Source organism: Rhinopithecus roxellana, chromosome 5 (assembly GCF_007565055.1).
Source record: "Rhinopithecus roxellana isolate Shanxi Qingling chromosome 5, ASM756505v1, whole genome shotgun sequence".
Taxonomy (NCBI): Eukaryota; Metazoa; Chordata; class Mammalia; order Primates; family Cercopithecidae; genus Rhinopithecus; species Rhinopithecus roxellana.
Window position 1 is genome coordinate 89,685,390 of NC_044553.1, and position 21,602 is coordinate 89,706,991.

Below are 21,602 nucleotides of genomic sequence, written 5' to 3' on the forward strand. Positions count from 1 at the left end.
GGGTAAACTGGGGGAGCACACATTAGGTTTGATCCTTTGGCTGTCTCACCTAAGGCCTGTTTCATAAACTTAGACTCTGCCAATTGATTGGAAGAGATTGTACAGATTGTGGTTCTTAGCACAGAACCAGACCTCTAATGGTGTCATTTGATGGTGGACTTTTTCCCTAAGCTGTCGTTATGCTGCATAGTTAGAGATACTGGCTGCTGCTGCTGTTTTGATTTCTGACCAAAAGACATGTTAATATGTTAAAGCAGTAACCTTTTGACAATCTAGCAGTTGTACCACAAAGCAAGAAAAAAGAAGGTAGAAACTGTGACAAGCCTGAATAAAAATGGAAAAATTACAGAACAGTATATAGATATTTTGATACCATCCAGGGCCTTAAGTGCTCACATATCTGGATTGTTTACCTTATTTTTTTCAGTTTTCAGCAGGATGTTTGGCATTATGGAGGTCAAGGAACAAGTATCTTTTTTTTTTTTTTGAGGCAGAGTCTCACTTTGTTGCCCAGGCTGGAGTGCAGTGGCACGATCTCATCTCACTGCAGGCTCCGCCTCCCGGGAAACAAGTATCTTTTTAAAAATGAGCATCACCAGCCGGGCACAGTGGCTCATGCCTGTGATCCCAGCACTTCGGGAGGCTGAGGCGGGTGGATCATGAGGTCAGGAGTTTGAGACCAGCCTGGCCAACATGGTGAAACCTGGTCTCTACTAAAAATACAAAAATTTAGCTGGGCGTGGTAGCGGGCGCCTGTAATCCCAACTACTCGGGAAGCTGTGGCAGGAGAATCACTTGAAACCGGAAGGCAGAGATTGCAGTGAGCCAAGATTACGCCATTGTACTCCATCCTGGGCAACAAGAGCGAAACTCCATCTTAAAAAAAAGAAAAAGAAAAAAAAGAGCATCACCAGAAAGGCCTAAGTGATACTCAGAAGCTTAGAAAAGAGAGGCCATATCTTGGTCAGCTTGGGCTGCCATAACATAACACCATAGACTGGCGACTTAAACATGTATTTTCTCACAGCCGTGGAGGCCAGAAGTTTGAGATCAGGATGACAGCATGGTTGGTTTCTGGTGAGATCCTGCTTTCTGGCATGCAGATGGCCCTCTTCTTGCTGTGTGCTCATGTGGCCTTTCCTGGCGTGTGCATACAGAGAGAGGCAATCTCACTGTCTTCCTCTTCTTATAAGGCCCCCAGTCTTATTTGGTTAGGACCCCACCCTTATGAGCTCATGTAACCTTAATTACCTCCTAAAAGTCTTGTGTCCAAATACAGTCACGTTGGGGATTAGGACTTCAACATATGAATTGTGAAGGGCACACAATTAATTTGTAGCAGAAAGAAAAAAGAATTTTCAATTATTTGGCAGAAGTAAAATTGAGAATAAAGGAAAGAGGCTCTTATTTATTTCTTAAGTGTTCATTAATAAGTGTTTACTGGATAAACCTACAAACACATTAATGTTTGCTGGTTCATCCATAAACATTTATTAATGAATTTGCTGGTTCATCCATTTATTGAGTGACCGCCCTATGTAGCCAGACACTTCTCATTGTTTGCCTCAGGTATGTCATTAGGGTCTGAGGTCTGCATGCTGGTGACACTGCCTCTGTGTGTGCAGAAGGACAATGGATCCCATGAAAGTAGTGGTTCTGTCCTATTGTCAGACACAGTAATTTTTAACTTTGCATAAACAATACCTTTCCTCTTTAAGGAGCTGGATACATACTTCTATTAGTGGGTTTACATATTAAAATGGATATATAAGGGATTAAGGAAGTTGTTAGAGTTAAATGGCAGGTAAGTATTGGACTCTGGAGGAACATCCAAAGAGATCATGGGAGGATGCTAGTAAAGAAGGAGGCACCTAGGATTTTCCTCCAACCAGTTAGAATGTTCAGAACAGCCTCATTCTTACTCTTTTTTTTCCTCCCTCTCCTTGCCTCCTGCTTTATCTGCATCAGCTACCTCATTTGCTTTGATGATTCCCAAACACATTGTCCTCATCCATGCCTCTGCCCTCCTTTCCTTAATGCCCTCTACCTGGAATGCCCTTTCCTTCATCCTTCGAAGCCCAGCTTAAATGCCACTTGCCTATGTTACATTTCTTTTTTTTTTTTTTTTTTTGAGATGGAGTCTTGCCGTGTCGCCCAGGCTGGAGTGCAGTGGTGCAGTTGTAGTTCACTGCAGCATCTGCCTCCCGGGTTCAAGCGATTCTTGTGCCTCAGCTTCCCGAGTAGCTGGGACCACAGGCGCGCCCCACCATGCGCAACTAATTTTTATGTTTTTAGTAGAGATGGGGGTTTTGCCATGTTGGCCAGACTGGTCTCGAACTCCTGACCTCAAATGATCCACCCACCTTGGCATCCCAAAGTGCTGGGATTACAGGCATGAGCCTCAGCCCCACCTATGTTACATTTCTGCCACTCTTCTGTTTCCCAAGTCATCTGGGTTGTTGATTCTACTCTTTTCCCCTCCTTCCCCTGACACTTTATTCATGTATCTGATACAACATGTGTCACAGTTTACTTTGGATAGGCTTGTAGATGCCCCTTCTCCCACCAGCGTGTGAACTCTTTAGGGATAACAGAGTAAAGAGGTTAAGAATAGGGACTTTGGAATCTGCCACTTACTAGCCATGTGACCTTGAGCCAATGGCTTATCTCTCTGAGTCTCAGATTCTTCATCGACAAAATAGAAAAGTAATGATACCAACTCTGTTGGTTGTGAGGAAATAAGATATTATATATGTGGGACACTTAGCACAGCATCTGGCATATAGTGAACATGCAGTAATGATTATTTTCTTTGTACTCTTAGGGTCTAGTGCCTAATGAGTCCCAGGGTTTTGTTTTATTTTGTTTTTTTGAACCAAGCTGAATAATATAAATGGAAAAATTCTGATTTCTCATTGTCTTTCGGTAGATACATCTTATACCATTTTGTTCTCTTCTAAAACACAGCTTCTTAATCTGTATAAATGAAGGAAGCCACCCCTTTTTCCCTTTTCCCCTGTAACTACCCTTTTTAGAGATTTTAGGTTTTGTTTTTGAGATGTTCCTTTGAATTCATGAAATCCAAGATGAGCCAATCAGGCCCAGCAGACCAAATTAGAGCCAGTTGATAGCTTGGTGGGCAGAGAAAAGGGATCTAAGAGATCTGAGAGGGTAGGTGCAGCCAGTGTCCCTGAGACCAGAAACTGAGCAGAAATCTCCTGGCTTTCACAGGAAGGGACCAGAAATAAACTCTGGAAGAAGCCCTAGAAGTGAGGCCCTAGTCTTTACCATTTATTACCAGTGTAACCTTGCCTACATTATTCAGTCTCTTTGAATCTCTGTGTCCTCATCTGTAAAATGAACACAGTGGTATCTCCTTTTGGGATGGTGGTAAGGATGATACATTCTACTTGCTGTGTAGGCACAGTGCCTGCCTATAGGAGGTACTTAGTAAATATTGGCTGCTCTACAGGGATGGACAACTGTGGGTGTTCCTCAGTAGCTGTGACTGAGTGCTAACTATATGCCGGGCACTGGGTTCGATCTAAGTGTGTGTGATGAAAAAGGTGAGACAGGAAAGGGGACCGGTAAGATGTGCTAAAATGATGTCAGGAAAGTGTGGAATCAGAAGACCTGGCAGAATTAGAGAAGAATATAAATAAACAGGAAAACTTCTTTTCCTTCCCTGAGTTGATGAACCACTTGAACCACTCTGGATTTTTTTTTTTAGGTAGGAGGGGAAGACAGGGTCTTGCTCTGTCACCCAAGCTGGAGTTCAGTGGCATGATCTTGGCTCACTGCAACCTCGCTCACTGCAACCTCTGCCTCCTAGGCTCAAACAATCCTCCCACCTCAACCTCCCAAGTAGGTGGGACTATAAGCACATGCCACCAATCCTGGCTAATTTTTGTGTTTTGTAGAGGCGAGGTCTCCCCATGTTGCCCAGGCTGGTCTCAGACTCTTGGGCTTAAGCGATCTGCCTACCTCAGCCTCCCAAAGTGCTGGGATTACAGGCGTGAGCCACCGTGCCTGGCCCACTTTGGAATTTTCTAAGATATTTAAAATCTGCAAACATTTAAAATGTGGGCTGGGCACAGTGGCTTACGCCTGTAATCCCAACACTTTGGGAAGTTGAGGTGGGCGGATCACAAGGTCAGGAGATCGAGACCATCCTGGCCAACATGGTGAAATCCCATCTCTACCAAAAATACAAAAATTAACTAGGCTTAGTGGTGCGTGCCTGTAGTCCCAGCTACTCGGGAGGCTGAGGCAGGAGAATCGCTTGAACCCAAGAGGCGGAGGTTGCAGTAAGCTGAGATCGCACCACTAGCAAGACTCCATCTCAAAAAAAAAAAAAATTAAAATGTGATGAATATTTAATTTTAATGAAATGATTTAAAAATAGCCTTTTAAAAATCTTTTGTTTGGAAATATTTATAATTTTGTTTTATCTTTGTCTTTTTCTCTCTCTTAACATTTTATTTTTCTTTTCCCAAAGGTGGCAGAAAGAGCACTCTATTATTGGAATAATGAATACATCATGAGTTTGATAGAAGAAAACTCTAACGTCATCCTTCCCATCATGTTTTCCAGCCTTTATAGGATTTCAAAAGAACATTGGAATCCGTAGGTTTTCAGTTTCTTTCCTCTGTTCTCTTCTTCCCTTCCTTTCTTTCTTTCCCTTCAGCCTTATTATGTGCCAGATGCTGTCCTTGTTGCTGAAGACGTATGTGAAAAGATAAAATCCTTACCTTCTGGGGATTCACTGACTGGAGAAAATAAACAGATAATTTAACAAAATACCAGTTAAAGTATCTGTTTACCAGACAGTCTTCTTGATCTGTCTGTGAAGGTAGCAGATCTTTTGGGGAGGCACTGCAGCTGAGAGGAGAAGGTGTGTAGATACTGACGGCATGGCCATGCTTAGACTGAATCTGAAAGGAATTTGGCAGGTGGATGGCATGGGGAGAGCCCTTTCAGATGGTGGGTCCATCCATCATATTAAAAGTCACAAAGATGTCAAAAGCACCTGTCAGTTTCTGAGACCTGTGAGTTTGGGAGGGCTGAGGCACAAAGTCTTTTGGGTAGGGTGCTAGAGGATGTGGCTAGAAAAGATTGTGGGACTCGTGTGAGACTTCACCAAGTAGATGATGAGGAAGAACTGAAGGGTTGTAAGTGGGGAAGTGGTCTGACTAGGTTTGCATTTTAGTGTGATCTGTTTCTTAACAGCTAACTCAGTTGCTATATGTATCTCTTGGAAAGGAAGTTTAAAATAATCAAGGAGAAGTTTAACATCCAGCCCGATGAAAGTTAAAGCATTCTGAATTTGAATGCTTTTACATTTTTCTCTGTGGAATAGAAGGAAAATTTAATGTGGCATTTAAAAATTGGTAGATACAATTCAGTATATTCATAATATGTTTATCTTTAAACATTTTGCATGTAATTATAATATGTCACATTTCTCATTTTTCAAATTTGCCAAATTTTATTAATAGAACTTGTAAAAATAAGGAGCTGATAAACAATTAAGTCCCTTTATACAGATAGTCCCTTGAGGACGTTCTAGCAAGTGTCTGTAACTACTCAGTATACTATGTTGGGTGCTTTCCCATCACTGCCCTTGGGAGGAAGGTCATTCTGGAAACTTAACAGAAAAGAACTTAAATTTTCCTTTTAATGGCACAAGGCAGAAGCTACACAGCAAGTGTACTTTCTTGTAAATGTTTTGGAAACATCAGACTCATGGTTTATTTAATATATGGCTAATTTTTACCAATGCGTTTTTCAGTGGTATTAGGAGCATGTTTGTTGCAAAACGGAAGCAACGGATATTTTTGCAAAAGGAAAAGCTATTTAGACTCTAGTCTGAAGCTATCAAGCCCATCAGAACCTTGTCCTCACATTGCCTAAGTATGGGCTACCATTTTGGCTGTTTAGCTGTATAGTGTCCCATAGGTAATAGCAACCATCCCAGCTTGCCAGTTATCTTACCAGCATATATTTTGGGTCAGCAGGACTGGTGCAGATCACAGCTAGACAAATAACTCATGTTGAACCACCCAGCCTACATGGGGGCTTGATTTCATTTCTTTGGATAAGAATTATATATATATATATATATATATATATATATATATATATATATATGTATACACACACACACACACATTTATGTATAACATTCGTTTCTATGGAAGTAGCTTCTGATTTTGATGAATAATGTGTTATTTAGAAAATAGAATTCTATGCAAATTCAGGTGTCTAAGGTTGGTGCTATCACAGATCCTTATTTTAGGGTGAAGTTGCTTTACTATTATATTTGCCTTTTTATTAAACGAAATTATCAAATGCCCACAGGCAGCTCTATTCTGGGTGCCAATAATTAGAAGGACAGGCCAGGCGCTGTGGCTCACACCTATAATCCCAGCACTTTGAGAGGCCGAGGCGGGCAGATCATCTGAGGTCAGGAGTTCGATACCAGCCTGACCAACATGGAGAAACCTCGTCTCTACTAAAAATACAAAATTAGCTGGGCATGGTGGCTCATGCCTATAATCCGAGCTACCTGGGAGACTGAGGCAGGAGAATTGCTTGAACCCAGGAGGCGGAGGTTGTGGTGAGCCAAGATGGTGCCATTGTACTCCAGCCTGGGCAACAAGAGCGAAACTCCATCACAAAGGAAAAAAAAAAAAAAATTAGAAGCTGCAAAGTTAGATTTTTTTTTTCTAGTTCTACCACCCCTCAGAAAATTATCTTGCCTTGAAATCTCTTAATGTGGAAGTGAACTGTAGGTCACTCTCAGTTGTTCCAACTAAAAAGGGATACAGACAATGTGCAGTGCGAGAAACCAGACAAAAGTTGTGCTTTTGCTTTCTTCATTCAGTATCCCATTTTATAAGACTAACTAACACGTTCCCTTTCTTCTGTGCTTTCCAGGGCTATTGTGGCGTTGGTGTACAATGTGTTGAAGGCATTTATGGAAATGAACAGCACCATGTTTGACGAGCTGACAGCCACATACAAGTCAGATCGTCAGCGGTAACTTTTTAAAGCTTTTTTGTCAGCTGTGCATAAAACTATTGAGTTTTTTCCTTGCTCTTTGCTGAAGTTGCCTAATTGTACCCCAAATCTTAAGCAGCACAGTTTTGTTTACAGTCATGCATTGCTTAACAACCAGTATATGTTCTGAGAAATGCATCCTTAGGCAGTTGTATTGTGTGAACACCATAAGTGTATAGTAATTACACAAACCTAGATGGTATAGCCTACTGTGACACACCTGAGCTATATGGTGTTGCCTGTTCTTCCTAGGCTACAATCCTGTACAGTGTGTTACCATGGTGAATACCGTAGCCAATTATAACACAGATCACTAGGCAGTAGGACTTTTTCAACCCTGTTAAAATTTTATGGGACCACCGTGGTATATGTGGTCTGTGTTGACGGAAATGTTGTTATTCGGCAGATGACTGTATTTATATATTCATTTTTGCACGCTTATTAACTGTGTCTTTATTACTGTGCCACTGAGTAACAAAGCTTTGTGACACTGTCATTTTGATAAAGCCTGCTTTCCTCCCTTTCTTTAATAATATTTTAGTTCTGCCTCAGGGTTAAGAGCCCAGCATATAACTGGTATTTTAGGTTCACTTAAAGGGACCATCAGGTAGTTTTCTATCTGGGATTCACTCCCACTCTGAACTTACTTGAAGTGTAATTGGGCAGATCTTGTACTTCACTCAAATAGCAGGGGGAATGAGGCACCATTTTTCTAGCTCTTGGGCCCAGGACTTACTAGAACCCAACAAATTTATTACAATTTAAAGAACAGTGAAAAGAAATGAAGGTTAATAGTCTGGTATTAACCAGAAATGTTTGAGACCATATGGGAGAACAAAACAGTGGAACTCTTTACAATAATACATGCTTATGGCTTACTAAAGCCTTTCTTGGTTTCATTTAGAGGATTCTTCAGTTTTGTTATATCTTGTCCAATGTGTTCTACTTTCCAAGAGATGTTCTTGGGGAGATTATAGAACTCTAGAGAGCTCTTAGTAGTTGAGCCTCTGGTTAGACTTTGATCACCCATAAGCAGATGTCAGCTTTGTATATCATAAAACTATGGACCTCAGAGGACCCAGAGGTGTGTGCGAGTGTTCATACCCAGGGTCTTGCTGAACCTCTCTGGTTCCCTTGGTGCTTTGTCTCATTTTTAGTCTGTCACTTGCATTTTATTGATAAAAAAGAGCAATGAGGGGAATGGTTTGGTGGCAGAGGGACCATTGCAATGATTTTCTTTTTTAAGTTACCAGGGATGTGGTTTATGAAAACCAACTTAATTATGGAATATGGTGAGTATTTAGCTGAGAATCTCACAAGCGGCTGAGATTTTGTACCCAGAATATTGGGATTAATATCAATTATGTGATATGTTATTCCACATGTATAGTTTAAACTACTTTTAATTCACTATATTAGCAATTTTTGCAAATTATAAATTCATAATAACCCTCCTTGCCCCAAACTTTAAATCTTTAAATGATGTTACTTAAAAAACAGGCCAAGGGTACATTTTAATACTGTGGTATACCATTAAAGGTGCATTGTGCATAACATCTTCTCTTTTAGAGCAACTGAAAACTCATTATTATTATCCTAGTTGAACCAGGATTAAATTTGTAGAATCTCATCAAGAATATTGAAGAACTTGGCTGGGCACCGTGGCTCACACCTGTAATCCCAGCACTTTGGGAGGCTGAGGCAGGCGGATCATCTGATGTCAGGAGTTCGAGACCATCCTGGTCAACATGGTGAAACTCCGTCTCTACTAAAAATATAAAAAATTAGCCAGGCACAGTGGCATGTGCTTGTGGTCCCAGCTACTAGGGAGACTGAGTTGGGAAGGTCACTTGAACCTGGGAGGTGGAGGTTGAGGTGAGCTAAGATCACGCCACTGTACTCCAGCTTGGACATTGGAGTGAGACTCTGTCTCAAAAAAAAAAAAAAAAAAAAAAAAAAAAGATATTGAAGAACTTATTTCTACTCAAATTATTTGGTTTATATTTAGTGAACTTTAGTAATAAAACTATTTTCTGATTATTATCTAAACTAAATAGATCAAACCCTTGAAAAAGCTAAGAATTAACTAAGGGGACCAGGAATAGATAAAACTATGAGGTTGATTGTGATATTCTGGCATATTACAGTTATTTATAATGAGTGTACTTTCTTAATGAGAAAATGGGGGCCGGGCGTGGTGGCTGACGCCTGTAATCCCAGCAATTTGGGAGGCCGAGGCAGGCAGATCACCTGAGGTTGGGAGTTCACGACCAGCCTGACCAACATGGAGAAACCCCATCTCTCCTACAAAGTACAAAATTAGCCGGGTATGGTGGCACATGCCTGTAATCCCAGCTACTCGGAGGCTGAGGCAGGAGAATCACTTGAACCCGGGAAGGGGAGGTTGCCATGAGCAGAGATTGTGCCATTGCACTCCAGCCTGAGCAACAAGAGTGAAACTCCGTCTCAAAAAAAAGTCTGGGTGCGGTGGCTCATGTCTGTAATCCCAGCACTTTGGGAGGCTGAGGTGGGTGGATCACGAGGTCAGGAGATCGAGACCATTCTGGCTAACATGATGAAACCCTGTCTCTACTAAAATACAAAAAATTAGCTGGGCGTGGTGGCGGGCACCTGCAGTCTCAGCTACTCGGGAGGCTGAGGCAGGAGAATGGCGTGAACCTGGGAGGCAGAGCTTGCAGTGAGCCGAGATTATGCCACTGCACTCCAGCCTGGGTGACAGAGCAAGACTCTGTCTCAAAAAAAAAAAAAAAGAAAAAATGGGTTTTTAAAAGTAAGGATAATAATAATTTGTCAAATGAGCAATAGAAGGGTGTACTGACAGATGGAAACATTGGTTTCTCCATAGGTGTGGGAATAGGACAAGAGAATGAAGAAATGTATTTGGTACTATCAGAGAATAACTGAATGGACAGTTTTACCTCAGGATGGCGAGAAGTTAATGGTTTCAGTTCAGATCAAATTTTGAAATATTACAAATCTGAAAATGGTGGGTGGAATAAGTAGTTAACACTGTTAGATACATATGCCAACATCAGTGCTATGTAAAATTGAAATTAGAAGAGAATTTGACAATATCCCCTGCATGACAGTGTGGTTAAGTGTTAAAATTTCCACCTACAGGGAGAGAGAAAAGTGGGAAAGATTGGGGGTGACAATAACTATATCAGCAATATTTAGAATTTTTAAAGATAAAGTTGTCAGTGTGAAAGCTGTGTGATAACTGAGCATAATGCTCAGTTGGAAGAAAAGCCCCACAGGATAAATTGCATTGATTGCCATAAATGTCTTGATCAAAAACACTAAATACTTTGGTAACAGGATGATGAATGTTTTAATGATGTCAACACTTAATTAACCAATTGCCTAGTGTTCCACTATTGTAACGCTAAGCTTGTGGGAGTTACTTCTATCCCACTGCTCAAGGTCATCGCCAGGTTCTGATTTTTCACAAAAAAATTTTGCAACCTTGGGCATAAATTGGTTAAAACTGCAAATTAGGGCAATGTGAACCTAAAATACATTGAAATGTTTTTTAGTTGAGTAAAATTCCAAGCCCTTGCTTATCATCCCCTTCTACCTCCAAATAAAAAGGTCATATTCATCGAAAGTCAGCAGGATCTATAGAAATGATTTATATATACCCAAATTGTGTTCTTTGCTAATATTTATTTAGTCCTTGTATTATCCCCACACTGTACTTAGAAACAAAAAGTGATAATTTGCCAAACAGCTTGATTATGTTTAGAACCTGGAATGCACCAGGAGTGGTGGTGCACACCTTTGTCCCAGCCACTCAGGAGGCTGAGGCAAGAGGATTGCTTGAGCCCAGGTGGTTGGGGCTACAGTGACCTATGATTGTGCCACTGCACTTTAGCCTGGGCAACAGAATGAGACCCCGTCTCTAAGAAAAAAAAAAAGAAGAATCTGGAATCCGTTATGATTAGATTGGAGGATTATCTAATCTTGCCCTTATTGTCCTATAAGTGCCATTTTTTCATGGTCAAAATTAACAAATAGGTAATTAAATGAAAACTGTTCTGCTCACTGAAATTTATATTGTACAGATTTGTATTTGAGATAGCTGAAACTAATTATGGTAAACAAGGCCTAAGTTATGAAAATATTACCTATTAAATGATATTAATTACCATATGGCTTTAGTAAGCCATAAGCATGTATTGTAGAGAGTTCCACTGATTTGTGCTCCCATATGGCCTCAAACATTTCTGGTTAATACCAGACTATTATGGTATTATAATTCAACATTTCCTCAAGTCTCTGGTGGAATAAGAATATAAAATTACTTAGGTTTTTCTAGAGTTTTTTGGGAGTTGGAGGGGATGAAGAGTAATCTCTATTGCTCTGTTAATTAAAAGTTATTAATATAACTTTTAAGAAACATTGGTTATAATGTTTTAAAAAATGAGGCATTGGAATTACATATAAATTTCACTCAACCCATGTGGATTTCCCTTAGTAGAAATTGTACTGTGGCTGAAGTTTTAATCCTTGCTGCATGAGGTAGTGCATGGATTATATCACCATGTCTGAGATCGTGGAGCCCCCATTTTCAGGAATTATCTGAATTCCTGGATTTATGAATGTTAATCTGGGTCTGCCTTTTTGTTTGTTTGTTTGTTTGTTTTTGTTTTTTTTTGTTTTGTTTGAGATGGAGTTTTGCCCTGTCATCCAGGCTGGTGTGCAGTGGCGTGATCTTGGCTCACTGCAAGCTCCTCCTGCCAGGTTCACGCCGTTCTTCTGCCTCAGCCTCCCGAGTAGCTGGGACTACAGGTGCCCGCCACCATGCCCGGCTAATTTTTTTGTATTTTTAGTAGAGACAGGGTTTCACCGTGTTAGCCAGGATGGTCTCAATCTCCTGACCTCGTGATCTACCCGCCTCGGCCACCCAAAGTGTTGGGATTACAGGCGTGAGCCACCATGCCAGGCCTTTTTTTTTTTTTTGGAGATGGAGTCTTGCTCTGTCACCCAGGCTGGAGTGCAGTGGTGCTATCTCAGCTCGCTGTAACCTCCGCTTCCTGGATTCAAGCGATTCTCCTGCCTCAGCCTCCCGAGTAGCTGAGACTAAAAGCACACGCCACAACGCCCAGCTAATTTTTGTATTTTTAGTAGAGACGGGGTCTCACCATTGCTGGCTAGGCTAGTCTCGAAATTCTGACCTCGTGATCCACCTGCCTCGGCCTCCCAAAGTGTTAGGATTACAGGCATGAGCCACTGTGCCCAGCCTGGGTCTGCTTTTTATTGGTCCACTGCAACATGGATAAACCAGAGACAGTGCAGTGAATTATTTTTAATAAATGTGAATGCATTTAACTTACAATATAGTCTTACATTCCTGTATCATGTACTTCCTACTTGGTTGATGTTAAAAAATCATTTTTTTGTAAAAATGTGGTAATTTTAAAATATCCTTGGCGAAATAAAGTTTGTCGAACCTGGCAGGAGGAGCTTGCAGTGAGCCAAGATCACGCCACTGCACACCAGCCTGGATGACAGGGCAAAACTCCATCTCAAACAAAACAAAAAAAAAAAACAAAAACAAACAAACAAAAATTGATATTGAACCCAATTTGAAGGCTTGATGCATTAAAATTTAATACATAATAATATCAGCCAAGTTCTTTTCAGATCATTAAAAGTGAAATCACAAGTTTTCAGTTTCTTCTAAACTGCTGAAGAATTTAAATGTACATGACGTAGGAAAAATAGATAAGAATAAAGGAGCAGATATATTTTCTTGACCTACTATATTCTCTGTATCAGTGTCATCTCCAGCATCCTTTTTGATAAACTATTTGGAGATAAAGAAGAATTAAGATTTTTACTAAGCTGCAAGTGAAAATCACTAATATGCCCTTAATTTTACAATAACTGATGCATAAAAGTCATTCCCATTTTTGTTTTTAGTAGTTTTAAAGTTGATTTTCTGAATTAAGCTAAGTATAAAGGGGTGTCAAGGTGAAATTGTAAAATATTCATTGTTGCATAATCTCATTAAACCTCAGCTGTTTACATTGTATTGTATTTCTTCCTCAGTGAGAAAAAGAAAGAAAAGGAGCGCGAAGAATTGTGGAAAAAATTGGAGGATCTGGAGTTAAAGAGAGGTCTTAGACGTGATGGAATAATTCCAACTTAACAAAAACAATGACAACAACATTACTAACCTGTGGAGTCACACATTTATGTAGTAGAAGATGGAGCAACAGTTTTCTGTATTGTGCAACTTTACAGTAGATTTCACATTTGTTTCATTATTACAACAGCACTGTATATACCTGTCTCTAAGTAAAGGAAAATACAAAATAAGGACTTCAATCCAAAGTTTGGACAGTAGATGGACTTCTCAGAACTTTGCAAACATAATCATTGTTCTAACCCTCTTTTAAAAAAAAAATCGGTCTTCAAAGATCTGTTGATGAAATTGCTATGTCAAAATTCCATTATCGGGAGTTCCTTATTTATCACTAGCAGAGAGTATGATACAATTTTCAAATGTGAACAATCTTAAATTTAGCTTGTCTTTCTGCTAAGCTGTTAAATGTATTTATAGTAAAGGAAGAAAAAAAGGACTGTCATTTCCTTATAAGTTTGTATAACATCCTCCTCTGGATAACTTGACTGTAATTTGACATCTTTTTCTTTTGCACAAGATCCTGAGTTGAATGTCCATGTGGAATGGGGTCATGAATTATAAAAGTCCCTGATAAAAGTTCTGTTTACTGGGGTGAACATCTTTCCAGTAAGCAGGTAGTCCTGGTACTCCTTCAGTTTTAAAATGAGGAGTTAAAAGAGAAGAGGTGATAAACATAGTAGGGAAGGGAATATTGGATTCATGCATCAGTTTATGGTGAATCCAAATCAATGTCTTGAATCCTTTGAAAACAGGCACTGGGACATCACAGACTTCAGTACCTGACCAGTATTAGTTGCATATATCATTGAACACACATACCAGAGATGTTTTAGAAATGCGAGAAAAACATCCTTTTGGACCATTTGAAATAAGAAAGACAAACACTAAACAATACAACCATGAAATTGATCGCCAGGATTGCAAATCTAATTGGGAAAAGAGTTGAGCAAACAGCTTGGACTGTTTGGAGTTGTTGCCTTACTTTTTAATATGTATTTATAAAGTATTCCAGCAAAAGAGGATGTAGCCTCTGGGAAAAAACAAACATGTTACAGTGTTTTTTGTAGATTCTCGTTCTATATCTCATCACAGCGCCAGCCCTGTTTTTAGCCGGAAAGGATTCAGGATAAACATTATTATGCATTCTGAATTGGATGCATATTCCTAACTACTGTATTTGTTACCAAAAGTGGTTCTACAAATGCTACTGAAAAAAAATCTGGAAATACCTAATGTCCTGAGTATTAATAATAAAGTTTAAAAATGCTTTTATATCAAAGGTGCATCGTGACCAAATTGTTTAAGAAAAAAAAAACAAAATCTAGGGCTGTATTATATATATATATATCTTATTGGCTCTCTGCTTTGTATTTAAATGAAGAGTCTTACATCTTGGGTAGGTAAACTGCTGATAAAACTTGTGTACAGTGTGTACTTACCTAATGCAGTTGAATTATTATGTACTGAAAGATACGTGTTTGGGGGTTTATTTCCAGGATGCTTTTGCTTGTTATGGACATGGCAGCAGTGAGTTGGTAATCCTAAACCATCACTTCCAGCAGTATTCATGGAATAGAGCTGATTCTGTGTTCATGTGTTGAATTGTGATAGTAGCAAACATGAACATTTGAACTATTGTTGCTCTTAATAGAAATACAATATAAATATGGGCTTGTATATTTTCTTCCGTACATTTAAATATAAAGTAGAATATGCAGTTTTATTATTTTCAAGAGAAAGGAAGAAAAACTGCTGACCTTTCTCCCCCATAAAGTTTTTCAGGATGATCAGGTCACAGTGTGTATGTAAGAGTCAGCTAATTATGGATATTGTCATCTGGGTAACTTTGTAAAAAAAAACAAAATTGGCATTGTTAATTCCAAAAAAAACCCCCCAAAAACCAGCAGTTAAAAAAAAAAAAAAAAAAGTCATATGCAACACCAGGCACAACATGGTTTAATGGAATTAATAGTTTTTTTTTGTTGTTGTTGTTTTTTTTTTTTTTTTTAAAGAACATTGATGGGGATTCACTGTAAAGTTGGCAGAGGCTGCCAAAGACAAAACAACTGACTTTAAAAATGCTGGAACAAAGTGATAAAAAATAAATTTTTAACAAATCTTCTCCTTTTTAGCCCTTGTCATTTTAGCCCTTTAGTTTCAACTTTGCATTATATTTATTTTTGATAGTATAAACTTTTGTTTGCCATTAATTCATCTTTTTAGGTAGAAGACATTAAAATCACAGGTTTATGAAGAATCTCTGCCCATTGGAATGAAATGCAGTCACTTGAAATGAGAAAGGCCAGGATCCTTTTTTGCACCTTACCCTGTCTTCAAGAGGAAAGGTGAACACTTACAGCTCTCCTCCTTGATGTCAATTTTGTATGTTGATCATTCCAAACTGAGAAGAATAAAATTTTAGACATATTTAGAGAATCAAGCTATATGTCTAAAATTCATAGGGCAACTTCTGAGAAGAAACACTGTCTTTTTCTTTTTTAATGGAAAGTGACAATGTGACATAGTCACGTTGTGTGCGGTGACGCAGAGTAATTGAGGTAATCTGACTGTTGCACTATGTGACATATTTCAGGATGTACTTGCTGCATTTGCAGCAGCCCTCTCTCTCCGTCCCTTCCCACAATTCTGCTGTTGCTGCAACTTGAGTTAATTGTGACAAATGCATCTTTGTGTTATATTTTGTTTGCTTCATAATTTCCAGAACTATATATAAATATATTTTTAAAATAGCAAATATTGTAGTTAGCGAGTGATGATCACTCCAACCTTATCCTTACCATATTGGTTTCAGGGATAGGATTAAGAGTGTCTTTGGAAGAGAAAAATACAAACAACCCTGTGGTTTAGAATGATGCTGAGGCCTTAGGCTGTGGGCCTAGAACAACTATGTGAGTGAATTCACCCATCTCATACTTTGAATCAAGCATGCATTCCTTTTTCTCATTGTGCAAGTATCCCCAGTTGTTTTCCTTCAGTGTTGAGTTTTTGTCCTTTTAAATTTTATTGTATTTTGCTCTCCCTAACATTTGACTGTTTTTTATAAAAGAAAAGAAAAAATAATTAAAAAAAAATAAATAATACCCTTGATGCCGCTGGATACTCACAAGCAGGGTTATGCTCCTTTATCTTAGGCTTGTTTGCCTAAATGAAAGGGTTTAATTTATTTTGTACCTCCTATGCGTGGGATAGTCCAGGGTGCAGAGCCAGGACTCGCTTGTAATTGCACCTGCTATACTTAAACGTGTAGCCCTAGGCTCAATCACACTATGGAAAGAAACAAAAAAAGTATATTTAGAGCTTTAAAAGCTTTTTTATTTTTTTGTGGGGATGAGGGTGGGATGGGAAAGGGATGTATGGATGTTACTGGCATTTTTAAGTGTTTTAGAGTTTTTTGGGGTTTGGGGTGGTTTTTTTCCCTTGTTTTCCTTTTTTCCTTTTAATTGGATGCACTGACCTGGCCCAGGAAATGAAGAGATTCTCTTTTGATGCTATTACCAATGTTATCATAAAGTGACAGTCACCTGTAACAAAAAGGTGGCACCAGACATGATCACTGATGTTTTATTTGCACATCAATATTTTTATTTTTGTATTCTGGCTCAGCTGCTTCTCTGAGTGGAGTTAAGGAATGAGCCACAAAGGATTTTTGTAGTAGGTATATTGGCATTGCATTTTATATTCCTCTATATTTAATTTTTAAAATCTAAAAGAGGGATTGTGCATCTTGAGAGAAAGTTGAGCAAATTGTGATCTAGCGGAATGTTAATTTGTGCTGCTTCTTGTGCACGATAGCAGCAGTAGTATCTCTTGGAAATAAACATCCCATATTATGATGTCTATGAATATAGGTTTCCTTTTCTTCCTTCCCTCCCTCCTTCCCCCACCTTTCTCTTTTTTTTCTCTCTCAGCCTCTCTTTTCCTCCCTCCCTCTTCCCTTCCTCTTTCTTTACTTTTTTTGAAATCACTTATTGTAAATAAGTTGTAATCCAAACCTCATGTATCAATGGGGAACTTTCAAATATAAATATTACCAATGCATTTTCTGGTTGTTGTCTGATTTTTGATTGAAATATAATGAGAATGACATGTCTGTTGCTTTTGGTTTGAGGACTTCACTGTAGCTTCATAAATCTTTTGGTATTTTAGTATTTCATTGTTTTAGCAGGAGAGGGCAGCAAAAGTTCATTTTCCCTGTTAGTAATGCTGTGGTTCATGATCGGTTTTAAATTTAGCTGTGTGTGTGTTTTTTTAAACAGCATCTCTTTGTGAGTAGAGGTAAAAATGAAACATTTTTGATATGAAAAGTTGCATATGAAAATTATAGACTGGTTCAACCAGACAGTGAAGACTTTTGATCCACATCAAACGTAAAATGCCACAAAACAATCTTCCACCTCTGGCTAAAACATGCTACTTCCTTTTCAAACACCATAAAATACAAGCTGAGTCTTAAACACTTGGAATTTAAAATGTTTTTCTTTGGAAATGATTTGCTTTCTTCAGAGTGGTAACAGAAACAAAAACGAAGGTGCTCCCCAAAAAGAAATGTAACCTTCCCCTCTCACAGATGTGTGAGAGGTTCTGTACTGTGGGTGCATCATAATAAAGAAGCAGTGAAGAGTTTTCAGGTGCCTGACTGTTTTTGTTTGTTTCTGAACTCCGTGGCCTTTTGAACCATACAAATACTAGATTTGATTAACTTAGCTTTGAGGCAGTGGGGTTGGTATGTTCAGGCTTTCATTTTGAGAAGTCAGTTTATGATTATGAGTATGTAATATTGGGAAATGGTCCAGTATCTATTGCTGTATAACATACTACTCCAAAAGTAGCAGCTTAGAACAACAACAATTTATTCTCATCACAAATCTATAGTTTGGGAAGGACTTAGCGAGAACATCTTGTCTCTGATCCTCGAGTGTCAACCAGGGTGTCACAGGTGGGACAGGAATCTTCACTTCCAACATGACTCACTTACATGTTTGACAAGTTAGTGCTGACAGTTGGCTTGGAGTTCAGCCAGAGGTCTCAGTTCCTCCTCACAGTACTTTCTTCTTGGGCTTCCTCACAGCATGGCAGCTGGGTTCTAGGAGGCAGGAAGTGAAAACTGCCTCTTCTATGAGGCCTGGGCTCAGAAACTATCATGACATCACCTCCATCATATTCTATTGATCAGGTGGTCACAGAGCCTGCTCAGATTCAAGTGGAGGGGGCACAGTCCTCACTGTGAATCAATGAGAAGTGTTTTCAGTAATTTGCAGTTATCTGTAAGCTACCATAGGATAGTTTTTTTTTTAAGTAAAGTATTTGATTTAGGTGTGATCTACTCCCTTAGGCTAATTAAATTACATCAAATTTGGAACCATGTGGAATTAACCAATTTATATTTCATATTAAAATTAATCTGGGTTTGGAAAGGAAAAGCCCTTGTGTCAGCAGTTTTGTATTTCAAAGCATAACCACTTGCTGCACCTGAAGATCAACCTCCTGGTAAGTTAGAAGAAACTTGTACAAAAAATTTTAGGGTTCAAGAGAGTTAAGAGATGATTTTAAGAAAATATCTAATTCTTTGCATAGTGTTGCTTCCTGTCTATAAATATTTACAAGAATGGAGGCAAAATGTACAATAAAGATACAGATTTTTGTATTAGTAGTATGTCTATTAGTAATGTTTCTATTAGATTAAGTTTACATTATGCTTTTAAATTTTTTTAAGGGAGACCAAAGTATGTGATAGTTAAAGGGGAATTAGTTTGACTTTTTTTTAAATGATAGTATTGCTTTTTTATTATTAGGCAGGTACTTTTTGTGGACCACTGGAAACATGAGTAGATAAACATTTTTTGCCTCTCAGCCAAGTGAGAGAACCTCTGGATAGATTCTTAATTTTATTATTAAAAAAAATCAATGAGATTATTAGCCTCATTAAACACATGGGGAAATTGAGACTCACAAATTAAATAATGGGTCCAAATGTACATGATTGATTCGTCTATGATGCATGTTCATACACATTCTCAGAAAGGCAGAATTATTTGCTTTTATGATTGTTTTTTGTGACCTAAGAAACCATTCTTCCCCCATTTTCCTATCCCAGGCCAAAAAACATTCTCTTATGTTTTTCTGTAAGAGCTTTATAATTTTAGCTTTTATATCGAGGTCTGTGATTCATCTTGGATTATTTTCTTATGTGTAGGTTGTAAAATAGGAATCTAGATGCAGTTTTTCCATGTGGATTCTCAGTTATTGTGGGGCCAGTTGTTGAAAAGTCTCCCAAAGAACGGCTTTCTTGTCAAAAAGCTACCTTAAAAGTGTGTATCTAAGTCTGGGTTCTCTTTTCTGTTCTGATGGTTGATATTTTTATCCTTATGCCAGAACCACACTGTCATGATTGCTGTAGCTTTATAATAGTCTTGAATCAAGTTGTCTTTCAGTGTTGTATTTTTCAAAATTGCTCTCAGTATTCTAAGTCCTTTGCATTTCTACATAAAATTTAGAAGCAGCATGTAAAAAAAAAAAACCTGGGTGGGAGTATAATTGGGATTACATGAGGGCTGTGCTTTCATGAATGGATTGATGCCGTTACTGGGAGACTGGGGGTGGGTTTGTTATTACAGGGAGTGGGTTCATTGTATTTAATAAAAGGGTGAGTTTGGTTCTCTCTCTCTCTTCTCCCTCTCTCTCTCTCCCTCCCTCCCTCCCTCTCCTCTCCTCTCCCTTTTACCTTCCCATCTTGCCTTCCATCTTGGGATGAAAAGCAGGAAGGTCCTTGCCAGATGCCAGCACCTTGATATTGGACTTCCCAGCCTCCAGAACTGTGAGAAATAAATTTCTTTATAAGTTACCCAGTCTCTGGTATTCTGTTATAACAGCACAAAATGGACTAAGACATAATCCATAAACATGGTATTGCTCTTCATTTAGTCTTAATTAAATGTGTTGTTAGCCGTAGATTTTTCCTAGATGCCTTCTATCAGATTGAGGAGGTATCTTTTTATTTCTAGTTTGCTGAGAGTTTTTATCATGAAGAATGTTATTATGCTTTTTAAATATATTAAAATGATTTTTTTTATTGTGCTTAATTGCATTAAATTTCTGGGATAAACTATCTGTAGGTTGTAAGATAGGAATATAGATCTCTTTCTGTATGTGTGTGTGTGTGTGTGTGTGTGTGTGTGTATCATTGAACTTAAATCTCTAAATTTATTATCTTTCATGATATTTGTGGTAAGTTTCTAGTCAAATATTTGAAAGAATTATTTTTCATATATTCTCTCTGCCCCATTCTTTCTATTGTCTTCTTCTGTGACACTAATTCTATATTAACTTTTTGGTATTGTACTATAGATCACAGAGGTACTGTTGATTACAAATTTTTTTTAATTGAGATGAAATTCACATAGTAAAAGTAGCCATTTTATAATGTATGATTTATTGGCATTTGATATATTCACAATACTGTGCAACCATCATTTCTATCTAGTTCAAAATATTTTCGTCCCCCTAAAAGGAAACACAGTACCTGTGAAGCAGTCACTTCCTATTCTTCCCTCAGCCCCTGGCAACCACTCATCTGCTCTCTGCCTTTATGGATTTACCTATTCTGGATATTTTGTATTAATAGAATCATATAATATGTGACCTTTTGTGTCTGACTTCTTTCACTTAGAATAATATTTTTGAGGTTCATTTATGTTGTAGCATGTATCAGTACTTCATTCTTTTTAATGGCTGAATAACCTGTCATATGGCTATACCACATCTCTTTATTCATTTATCAGTTTATGTGCATTTAGGTTATTTTTACTGTATGGCTCTTATAAATAGTGCTTCTAGGAACATTCATTTTAAGTTTTTGTTTGAATACCTATTTTAATTCTTTTGGCTATATTGGTAATTGTAGAATTGCTGTTTCACTTTTTGAGAAACTGTCAAACTTTTTCACAGCAGCTGCATTATTTTACATTCTTGCCAGCAGAGGGTTCTAATGGCTCCACATCCATGCCAGGACTCGTTTTCTTATTATTGTTGTTGTTGTCATCTTAGTGGGTGTGCCATGTTCTTTTTTAAAGAGTGTCTTTTTTTTTTCAGTGTTCTTTAAATTGGATAACTTACTGGTTTATCTTTAAGTTCACTGGTTGTTTCCTGTCATCTTTATTTGCTGTTAAACCCATACAGTACTTTTTTTCTTTTAGATATTGCATTTTTTACCTTAGAATTTCTACTTGGTTCATTTTTATAGTTTCTCTTTCTCTGTTGAGTTTGCCTATCTCATCATTCACTGTATCTCTTAACATCACTGAGCATAATTAGAATATTTGTCATAAATTTCTTGTTTGCAAATTCCAAC

At 38.2% G+C, this 21,602-nt stretch overlaps 1 protein-coding gene across 4 annotated transcripts in view; it reads left to right on the forward strand.

Moving 5' to 3' along the window:
• The window catches only part of PPP2R5E (protein phosphatase 2 regulatory subunit B'epsilon), a 179,705-nt gene extending 161,827 nt beyond the window's left edge, over positions 1-17,878 (forward strand). For 3 of the 4 annotated variants that reach the window (XR_004057310.1, XM_010378099.2, XM_030930572.1), the window contains 3 exons: positions 4,499-4,626; positions 6,940-7,041; positions 13,138-17,878. Coding sequence is in view for 3 of the 4 variants with exons in the window: in XM_010378099.2 (XP_010376401.1) it covers positions 4,499-4,626; positions 6,940-7,041; positions 13,138-13,237 (330 nt within the window). In the remaining variant the exon portion in view is untranslated. The remainder of the gene's footprint in view (positions 1-4,498; positions 4,627-6,939; positions 7,042-13,137) is intronic. The other variant, XM_010378100.2, reaches the window with a different exon arrangement.
• The last annotated feature ends 3,724 nt before the right edge of the window (positions 17,879-21,602 follow it).